Source organism: Papilio xuthus, unplaced genomic scaffold (assembly GCF_000836235.2).
Source record: "Papilio xuthus unplaced genomic scaffold, Pxut_1.1 DF826949.1, whole genome shotgun sequence".
NCBI lineage: Eukaryota > Metazoa > Arthropoda > Insecta > Lepidoptera > Papilionidae > Papilio > Papilio xuthus.
In genome coordinates, this window is record NW_013531700.1 from 1,105,054 (window position 1) to 1,117,065 (window position 12,012).

General features: G+C 33.8%; 1 protein-coding gene across 5 annotated transcripts in view; it reads right to left on the reverse strand.

The window, feature by feature from the left end:
* The window catches only part of Synd (protein kinase C and casein kinase substrate in neurons protein Synd), a 71,349-nt gene that overhangs the window by 11,692 nt on the left and 47,645 nt on the right, over positions 1-12,012 (reverse strand). For 3 of the 5 annotated variants that reach the window (XM_013316120.1, XM_013316122.1, XM_013316118.1), the window contains one exon: positions 11,064-11,264. In XM_013316120.1, the coding sequence (XP_013171574.1) occupies positions 11,064-11,264 (201 nt within the window). The remainder of the gene's footprint in view (positions 1-11,063; positions 11,265-12,012) is intronic. The other 2 variants (XM_013316123.1, XM_013316119.1) reach the window with 1 other exon arrangement.

Here is a 12,012-nt window from a genome sequence, read left to right on the forward strand (position 1 = left end):
TTCCAAAGACAATATATTGAAAAGGTGACAAAGATCACACTTCTTAAGATGAGTTGTCTAGATACGATGTTTATAGGTGGATAGGAATACGTTTAAAAAGTAACTACCTGTATGACCGGTATTTTTTTAAATTGTGCTTTTGGAAATTATATTTAAGTATGAATTACTAATAAAATGATGAAATATGAATAATATTTTTCGATCTTACCGATAGAAAAAGTTAAGTTTATGTTTAAGTTGATTATCGATAAAACACGAATAAAATGACATTTTCTAAAAATGATTCCTAGCTAGATCGATTTATCGCCCCCGAAACCCTCTATATACTAAATTTTATGAAAATCGTTGGAGCCGATTCCGAGACTCCAATTATATATATATATACAAGAATTGTTCATTTAAAGATATAAGATAAGATAAACACGTGCTTGAAAAAATACTTAGACTTTATTATGCGAATTAATAAAAGTTGCTTTAATATAGTTTCAGCGCTTTTAAAAAACATTGCGATGTTCACAAAATACTTTCAGTTTAATATAAAAATAACGAGTTAAACATTAAAAAGATAAAACTTTAGGTTCGCTACAGACGAAGTTTTGTCTTTATAAAACAAGTAAAAACTGGGTCAGAGGTAACTGAAAATTTTATGAAAGGAGACGAGAGAAAAATGACATTAAATAAAAATTGTAGAAATGAACTTAACATTTTTCGTATAAATAAAATCTTTATTACTTTTAAAGAACTTTAGAGAGCGTAATAATAAAAAGTTTTTCTTCTTTATACCAAAATAAACTAATATTATATGTACTCTTATACAACCTAAAGACTATGAATATTGATCGTTAAGAATTTTTATTCCATTAAATCATTACGTTTTTTTTATATATTAAGGTGGCAAAAGAATGAGCAACCAACATCCACAATTGTAGATGAATAGAAAGCCCACACAAAGAGGATATTTTCCCTTCCTATGCATCCCATTCTCCGTAAAATCCACTTTCCCGTCTTACACTTTCCTTATACGAAAACGATGGGAACGGAAAGATGACTAAATTTAGACCTCTGGCATATGTAAAAAACTTTCAGATTCATTTACTTTCAATTCAATACTAACTATTAGGTTACAGATACGTTGATTTCAGTTCATCTCACGACCAGCATACCCATTAAGATTGGATATACTAATCTCTTATTCCAACAACTAATCTTTAGCTGTAAAACTAAAGATTAAAAAAGAATAAGGTAATATATCAGAGGTGATTAAACGTTAATATACAGGATGTTCAATGATAAATCAATGTGATAAGATTTGCGTGCAAATATTTTATCATTAACAAGTCGGCGGCTATCAAAGACTGACGTGTACCGCTATGAAATGTTACTCCAGTTTACGGTGAATTTGTCTCTTGCATTCTCTGGACGTTTAGCGCTTTTCTAACGGTTATTTTGAGTGCTTATTTTAATACTGCATTAATTATTTAAGAAAAGATCTTGCATTTATTTACCGATGAAGAATCAAGATTGATTGCATACTACAACAATCCTAAAAAAATACGATTGTTTATCTCAAAAATATAGGAAGGGTCGGCTTTAACATTTCCAGTGCCCTGGGCGAAATTTTTGCGTCGCCGCCCTTCTTTTCGTGTCGGGGGAAATCTTCCAAAGATATCTTACGTACGGACGGCGCCCCTGTATATCCCCTAATCGAGGGCCACGTCTTGCCCGGAGACATGGGCGGTAGCCCCACCTCGCCCTAACCAATAGCCGCTACTATATATAGGATTCCTAAAGATCAAAGACCCTAAGGTTATTGATTGTTGACATTGTTGACGTCTTTAAATTAATAGGAATTTTAAAGTTTTCCATCAAAAAATCGTGACTTAATTTTTTATTTAAAATAAAGATTCACATATGTTGATAGTATATTGTTTTATATAAGGCTTATATAAATAGATTTACATAACATACATTTTAAAGCAATATAAGTATGCATGCAGTAGGTTAGTATTGTTGCACGACTTGTAGATAAGATCCGATGGTTGCTGATAACGTTGTCACACCTCACACTCTTATCGTCTCTAGTTAAACTAGATCGACGTTTATTGTGTCACTAGATGTCGCCCGCCACTTCATCCGCGTGAGATTTATAAAAAATTAAATTAGTCTATGTGTTCTTATCCATCCATCTAAACTTCCGCATTTATAAGATTAGTAACAAGTAAGATTTACCGTGGGTTTCTGAGTTGAAAATCTCTGTATAAACATATCGTCATCCCTTTCATTACCTAAAGATAATATGTTCTAAGGGCATTTTGCATTCTGAAACCGTCAATAGGTACTTTGAAAATAATATATGCATATATCAAAACGTTGGGTAAACAGCTCAACCAATAAGCACATTTTCTTAGGAAAAATATTGATAATTTTTATTCAATTCAGAGGAATTTGATATGATATCGTATCAAACTATAAAACAGCAAAAACGGATATTGAAAAATATTCCAGGTACAAAAATAAATATGACTAAGTATAGATATGCATAAATATCAGATTAAAATCAACATAAAAAACTTAGTTTACATTGAAATATCGACCTAATTCATGTAACACGATAGTTCAAAATTGAATAATAACAATAATGAAACGGTACTTGGACAGTGACCATGGCGACCCTGACCCCCGCCGTTTGATAGTTGCAAGTTTCACCGTAGACAATCCCACGGCACATTACTCTATGACTGAGAGAAATTATTATAAAGCGTTTACCTTCATACTACCTTAGTTTAAAAGATGTTGCTCAATTTAAATAGCGACACTAGCATAATTATATTAGGCTGAGAGCTACCAAGTAATGATCTGTCATTGGATTTTGCGTCATCAATAATTCAAAGAAAAACGAACTTTATTAAAAAAAACATAAAAACTAATTGATAACCTCCTTCTTTTTGAAGTCGGCTAAAAAGATTTTATTATGTTCTTCGTAATTAAAGCAATTAAAAATTTTAGAATAGACAATCTATTGATGAAGACGATTCAAACGAACTCAAACTCGAGCTTGTGTCGTTTCATTGCAAAGTACCTATGACCACCTTCCAGCTCCATCATCAGATCAGCACGTAGTCATCATAATACTGCATCGTAACACGATTTACACATGTATAGAAAATTTCAGCACAATCGTTAACCGGTAAGTGGATCAAATTTGCAAAATTTAATGACAAACATAGGGATTGGTGAAACTTAATAAAAGCTTGTAAAAATAATACTTGTCACTAAGTAATTCGTTAAATACTATGAGAACGTTTGCAGTTAACTGAGCTGTATAACATACTATATTCTGAGTGTAATTTGCTCACCACTTTGAGGGTATTTGAAGCGTGAAAGCTTTTCGAACAACCTCAATGAATGGACGTTCCGTTTGAAAAGTTCATACCTGCTCAATGAACAGCAATTTGTTAGGTAGTTAACGCCCAAGTCTAATAATCAAATAGAATAATCGATAATCAATACAAATCCGATCGTTACCAAGGTTATTTACCGTGGGTTTCTAGGACCAAATTTATGTTTAAAAGATATCTCTAATAGACAGACAAGTTAATTGCCAGTTTTCCCCTTTTATTCGTTTATTTCCCTTTAAAATGCGGTCCAGTGGACTACATAAAACATTTTATCTCGTAACATTTGTGAATTCGTCGTTTTGAGGGTCGTTGCATTTTATGAAGCTTATCGTAGCTTTATTTTCGTCTGTATTACTGTGTGGACTGACGTAGTTTGACACATATTGTGGTCTCTGTTTTATTAAAGAGAGTTTAAGAGATGGCAATATTATATCAATATAAGGGTAACAGAAATCTAAAGCCACAGTTACAGACTGCATAACTGCTTTTATTATTAACAAGCTGTAACCCGCGACTTCGTCCGCGAATTAAAAAAAAAACTAAACTAGTAGCCTATGTGTTGTTCCAGCCGTTCTGGTGTTACCTTTTAACAAACATCTATCCACTCATTTGCATTTATAATATTAGTAAGATAAATAGCCATAAATATTTGTAGCTTGAGTAATGATTGATAAGTCGATTATTTTTAATTCCGTCGAAAGATTTTTAAAGAAGATAAACACAAAGAATTAATTAATTTTATCTACATCTATACTTTTTACTGTAATTCACTGACGTAAGTACATATTAAGGTGGGTTTCCACAGCCATTTGCTATTAAATTTGTTGATATAAATATGCATTAAATTATAAAGTACTATAAAATGAATATTAAATAGCTATTGCTAGTTCTATTTACTATATTCGTGGAGCACATTTCGAAATAGAGTCGTAAATATTCACAAATTGGATTTAATGTTGCGACATGGGTACTCAGTGGTTCCGAGGTACAAATTCAATTTGACAGATTTTAAAGGATAACCAGTAGGTAGTGGGTAGTGGGTAGTGTGTAGTCGAGAATTTAGAAAGGGATATTTGAACATACTGTATAGCGGATAAATATTAAATACCTATTTGATTTTTATTCACAATACAGTATGTTCGTTTGTTGGTATGTTCATTTACCTAAATTATCCATTGTTTTGGCACATATTTTGACTTACTATATTACTATCTTACTTCTTACTAATCTTACTAATATTATAAATGCCAATGTTCAAATGGATGGATGTTTGTATGAAGGTATCTCCAGAACGGCTGAGCGGATCTTGATGAAATTTGGCATACATATAGAACATAGTCTGAAAGAACATATAGGCTACTAATTATATTGAATAAAAATTCAGTAGCTATACTGATATACAGGGTGTTGCATGTCAACAATTAAACAGATATTTATTTAAAAAATCGACTTTCGAAGTTTTACGTAGTCGACTTTTGTGGTGATACACGCGAAAATCAAAGTTTTAAAAACACTCCTAAATTAAGACTATAATAAAGGCATTTGATTTGGCACATCAAGAACAAAAATATTCTTAAACTCAACGTGCCAACTGAAATGTCGAGTACTATAATTATTATAAGTGCATAGTTTGTGGATTTTATGTAAAGGATTGTCACGCTTTAAGACGCGTGTCAACCACATTAAATCCGTTCGTGAACAACTCATTGAAGATTATTGCTAGTTTCACACGAAGGTAGAATTTTAAAGGAGAGCAGTAGATAATACAGGACTGATATTCTTAGTACATACAATTATAATCAAAGCAGTACTGCCACGGAGTGTTTTCAATAATACTAATAAGGTGCCTTCGTGTGAAACTTGCCTTATATTCAAATATTTCGTAGCAATCATTATCGATGACACATTTTCATCTATAATAGTTCCTATAATTATTTGCCAATATTTATCATTAATAAGATATGTTAATTTTAATAAATGTCGTGCCGTATTGTTGTCACGAAATCGTAGTTAGTCATCTTACTAATATTATAAATGCGAAAGTTTAAATGGATGGATGTTTGTTTGAAGGTATATCCAGAATGGCTGCGCAGATCTGGCTCAAAATTTACATAGAGGTAGAGCAGTGGTTCCCAAACTTATTTTCTCTACTGCTCACTTTGAGAATAATTTTTTTTAGCACCCCCATATTAGAGTCGAGAGCTCATGTCTAAGAGGCCTCCTAGCTAAATAAAATTACAAATCACCCCCCAGGCCTCTACACAACGCCCCCATTTTCTTTCTGGGTCTCTTACAGCCCCCCTTGAGACCTGCAGCGCCCACAAAGGGGCGTTATCGCCAATTTTGGGAAAGAATGAGGTAGAGCATAGTCTGGAAGAACAAATAGGCTCCTAAATAAGTTATTAATTCCGTGCAGACGGAGTCGCGGTTCACAGCTAGTAGCATTATAAGACATTAAAGGACTATTTTAGAATTACGTTAAAAGCGAGGAAGCTTAAATATTTAATTACTTTCATTCATTTAATTTCAGTAAATTGTTAGGGAAAATCGATGGGCCAGCAGGCGGGGTGCGTGGGCGAATGACGTCACGGTTTCCAAGTATTTTATTTCGGGAACACCAGGCGGGCAGGCGCTAACTCCCGTATTATTGTGATTACATTAACCGAAGAATTTTCTAGAAATAATTCCACGCAGGTGAGTGTAGAGATTTTTACGATACTATTAAACAAATTATGGCGTAGTCAATAACTTCTGGAATAAAGACGTTGGATTGGATTACGTCATGGTCGTATAGGATGTACTAAAAATAATTCTATATTATCACATCTAATATCGTAATTACTAGCAAAGTAGTAGGTTTTCACTGCCAAAACAACAGTACAAAATTTAATTAACAACAACGGGTGATTACGCAGTGGAAGCCCGGGGTTATTGGAATATTGTTAATCTTACAATCACAATATATAGGATAGACATTATTATAATATGGATACACCATCATCATCAGCTCACTATACGTCCCCACCGAGGGGCTCGGAGCCTACCCTACGTATATGGATACATACAAGATAATATTAACAACACATTATTTTTACAGTGGTAGATCCCGCTTTAACATCTTCGCACGAATTGGCCCGGCTCGCCCGGTGAAATACCACGACCACACAGAAGACAGGCGTGAAGTGGAAGCAATTCTTCGTTTCGTCTGATGAGTGTGCGTCCCGGAGGCCTAATTTAGTCCTCTTTCCCTTCCCACCCTTTTTCTCATAAGGAAAGGATGGGAAGTGGAAGTGGACTTTCCGGATGAGAGGATGCATGGGAAGGGAAGATCTTTTCTTTCTGTGCATCCTCTCCTCCTTCGATTAAAAGTAGGCAACGCATATATAATTGCATATGTCTATGGGCAACGGTCACTTCGCTATTTTAGCGACTACAGGTGGCCGCTCGCTCGTTTGCCAACTTATGATATAAAAAAAATATCTTTCTTATTGTCTACTTATGATATAAAAATATTTAGAATCGCAAGAGTATATTGTATATGAATTGTTTAGTCGGAACAAGGTTGTAAATATCAAATATTTTATAATAATCTGTCTCTATATGTCTATATATATTATTAATGTCTTGTACCTTTATAAATGTTAAATATTATTTATTGAACAGTCATAATAAGGTCGTACGTATCTATTGAATGCATTTAATACAAAGATATAACACGATATCGTTCTTAATACGTAAAAGGTGATTATATTCGACTCTTGATAGTAATCTACATAATACAAAATTATCTATGATTATTGCTTAAATTGTAATATTAGATTTTTATCATCAACACGACCTATTATCCCTACAGAGAGTCGGCATAGTATGTACTACATACATCTCTGGCAACATTCATCTGAATTTACTCTCTTCTAACGCATAACCTCTTTCAAACAACCTATACTTGCTTTAGTCTTTCTCTACCTTTAATGTGTGGATAGATGGGTTCATTTAGTAGAGAAACAATTTAGATAATTTACTTTTGGTCCTCTCTGTCAATCCAGAAGGGTAGGCAGAGACCACAGATCTCCATTTACCACAGTCTTGACTTGACTCTCTTACTTCTACATTCATATATCTACGAATACATGTACGTCGGCTTCGAGTGCTCTTAATAAATTCGAATGTTTATGGCTAGTGTACTCCTAGGCCCCGAGATACAGGCTCAGCCTAGTTCGGGGTCTGCAAGATACTTCACCGTATATTATTCTAACATGTTTTTGTGAAATAAATTAATTATTATTCTTATTCGAATATAACTAAATTCAAACTTTAATAATTAAATGTAACACCTTAAGCTTTATAATTAAAAACTTTACGTATAAATTTGAAGAAAATTTTGGGTACAATTTTGATTATCACAAAACTTGATTATGTTCACAAAGTTGGAAAATTTCGACGTAGTATCAACTTAATAACTTTAACTTACATATCACAAAGAACAATAAAAGCAGTTGAACAACATATGTATTAAGTTTCCACTACCAAAACATATTAATATATTTCATAGTCGATAGACATATGTCGACGATATTTCGGCAGCAAACCCCATTTAATGTCTTCTCTATCACGAGATAATTTCACAAATTGGCGTTTGTATATTTCAAACAAAGAAATGTATACGATCGTATCACAACATCCACGTGTGTTTGTGGTAACGTGATATCCGGCTATAGTGACCTTTGTACCTGATACACTCAGGAATTCAACGTCACACAGATTCTGTTGCACCTTGTTTATAGAAAAGAAAGCGAAGGCGGAATAATTAAAGTCAAGTGAACTACAGTTTCAAATGAACGTTTCCTCTGCTACGGTAAATTTATAAATCAATAGTCGTCGTTCGCGCTTAATTATTACCCTATGTGTTCTTCCAGGCTATGTTCTACATCTATGCCAAATTTCAGTAAGATCCATGCAGCCGTTCCGGAGATACCTTCTAACAAACATCCATCCATTCACCCAACCTTTAACGTCTTACTAATATTATAAATGCGAATGTATAGATGAAGTTGAATGTATGGACGTTTGTTTGAAGTTATCTTAAGAACGGCTGAACGGATTTTGATGAAATTTGGCATACCAAATATAAAACATATAGTCTACTATTTTTTTTTTAATTCAACGCGGAGAGAGTCGTGGGCAACCGCTAGTTTATATTAGTAGGTATAATTGCTACTATCCTTTTAAAATAGCGAAAGTATGCATTGATTTTTGTTACAAAGTATTGTTCTCATACTTGTTGAGAATCCGTTTCCGCTTCCGCTTATCCATCAGCGTGTGTAATGTAAACACATACTGAACACATACAAGTGTAATAGAAAAATATTTCTCGTCTCTACCGCAAGTTATGCATTCCTATAAAATTACACTTCACTTGCACAACTACCTGGTATTTCCGCTATATTACTTATTGTTACACTTAGAGATATCTTAGGGTTTGCCTTAGTTCAGATTTAGTACGATCAACGAACAGACAACTGCTTAAACACCATTTAACGTCTTTGTTATATAATAGGGGTGACGAAACGGGGATATTTCGATTTACTAGAGTGTTATAGTCAAAGATAATGTTCCTCACTTTCTAATCAACACTAAAACAAATGAGGATAAAGATAAAGGGATCCATAAAGGGCCGTGCTTTTAGCAAAGCCTGTCAAAATATGCACGGTAGATTGAGGGTCCTTAAGAATTACTGCCACGCTCGCGTAAATTCAAAAATCCTGGCTTCGCCTTACTTATATACGCCTTACATATTACACGATATTTATTTTCCTATACAAAATCAATATTATCTATGCATAGTTAATGTAGATGTATGCGGACAAGCAATACGGTCGATAGGGTAATTCGATTGGAAATGGGTCGAGTGGTCAAAGAACTCGGGTCGTCGGATCGATACCGGCAAGACGTTCACGCTATAGGCTTAAGTGCTAAGCCATCTTTGACATATAGTTCTGAACGAAAAGACATATGGGTAGGAAGATTTTTATACCACATTTGTATGTGTGTTTGTCCCGGAGTATCTTGTGAGTCAACCAGATTGGTTATTTTGTTCTAACCGTCGGTTACCACTGATTTTCCCTTATGCTTTCTTAAAACATCTATTTTATAAATGTTTCAACTATGGAAACTAATGGTTAAATAAAGTTTTGCCAATACTCTCAAAAACAACTTTTTGATATTACCTACTTAAAACAACACGATTCGAACTATAGAGTTGAATGGGACAGTAATGGGCCGGGTCAGGCGACAAATTAAATTGCCACTTCAAAAGCAACCCGATCCGAAGTCAATCGATTGTACGGGGGTTGAATGCGTACCCTTTACGAGTGAGGGTTAACAAAGTTGTAAATTGGTGGTTCTCTTTGACAAGGCGTAGAGTTAATTAATACCTTTTTGTCAAACAATACATTTAAATTTGGAAAGTAATGCATTATAAAGCGACTTTAGGATAAACAGAAGTAGATCCATTTACTTTTATACGTTCTTTTTATTTTACATAACGGTCTTATATATAGCTTAAGAACATAACGCGTAATAGATCTCGGTTTATATTAAGTCATCTTCAACAGAGAGTAACTGAGGATGAGTCATATGTTAATAACATCTCGTGTAAATTATTCCTAATAAAGATATCTGGGTCAGAAACAATCATAAAAACACCAAAAAGAGAATATCCACTTTATTCTAAAGTATAAATGAATCATGACCTAGAATATGGGAAACTTTAAAATAAAAATGAATCCTGCCAACATATATAATCACAAGATAATTTTTCCTTGTAAAGTAACGACTCCAGTCCACTATTATGGATTTATTAGCAAACACTTTTGCAATAAAATCTCGTCTTAAAGACAAACTCGTTAACAGGTTTACTATCGCGGCCATTAAACTATTATAATCTATGAACCTGTCAAATTTGACAATAACGAAGTGTGTTACAGAAATAGAAGTGTAACGACCTAACAAGGCCGTCTCGCTCGCAACAAGGTATGGAGTATTAAATCTTCGTGTACAAAGTACATAGACTAGATTTCAATTGAAACATCGGGTCACTATAACATTCTAGTTACTGGAGACACTAGTTTTTTATCATCATTAGCTCACTATACGTCTCCACTGAGGAGCTCAGAGCCTACCCTAAGTTAAGGGTGACTTGGCCATAGTCAACGCTGGCCAAGTGCGGTTTGGTTGACTTCACACATATCTTTGAATTTCTTCTCAGATATATGCAGGTTCCATTACGTTATTTTCCCTCACCGTAAGAATGTCAGACAAATGTATATGTAAATCGAAAAACAATTCAAAGCCAAGTGTTGGAACCCCTGAGCCATCGACGTTATCCTAGTTTTTAGAGATAATTAAATATTTAAAAGAATTTATTATGATACTCTTCCAGTCTATAATTATTAATAAATTTAACTTTAGATTAAACTAGTTTTTAATCACAATCTTACTTCCATTTTAAGCTAAACAATCTTCACCAAAAGCCGTATATCTAAACGTTTGTTGAAATACAGTTCTATCCATCGTAATACGGGTTAAAAAGACGCGATGTTATAAAAAAGTTGGCATGCAGGGTACAACATCCAATAATTTACTATATTGAAAAAGTGTAAATACCTGTGAACTGACCTGGTCAGGACTGAGCGAGCTGTCACCGCTAGCATTTCTCTCCTGGTTCTGGGCGGTGCGCTCCTGTTTACAAGCTGTGTGGTACTCGAGCCTTGTACGTTCTACTTTCTGCAGCAGCTTCGCCCAAGGCTTCTGTGCCTTCTTGAATGCTTCGTCCATCTCTTTACGCTCTTTCAGTTGAATCATTGACTGCGGACAAAAATATTATTTAATAAGATTCTTAAGCAGATATGTCAAGTATATAGTTGTATGGCCGGAATCGTTTAAAAGAATTCACATTCCACTCTAAACCACTATAAAAATATCTAATTTAATTGTTCGAATCTAATATTTAACATTTTAAATAATCGTATTTGTTATTTGTTAGTATTCGAATACGATTTCCTTTCACCTTTGAATCCAGATAACGCCGGCAATAAACAAAGTCCCAGGAATGCCGGCCTCAAAAGCTTGCCCAATAAAATCGTGACGTGCTTCGGAATAATTCAAACCCATCCTTGCAAATTTAATCGAGCTTCATAGCTTGCAAATTTTGTTGTATTTAAATTAGGGTTGTCAACTTTTAATTAAAGGTCACGCAGGTTACTTAACTTTAGACAGAGTGCTATTTTTATAGTAATATTTTAAATTTTGACTGCGATTTCGTCTGCGTAAAATAAAAAAAAAGTTGAAAAGTATTAAATTTCAATAAGACGTGTGGAACCCTTGCAGTTATGAAAAAATAGCTTCATAAAACAATGAAATTGATAATTATAATTTTAATCCTAACAAATGTAAGTTTTTAGAAGTAAACTTTAAATTATAATATTCGCTTATTGTATTATCATTCTAGTTTACACTAATATATGCATAGACATGCTCGGAACACGATTCAGTGCGACATTATGCGTAACAGCAGGTATGGGGGACGATTTAAAATTGAACTATGATGCATTCA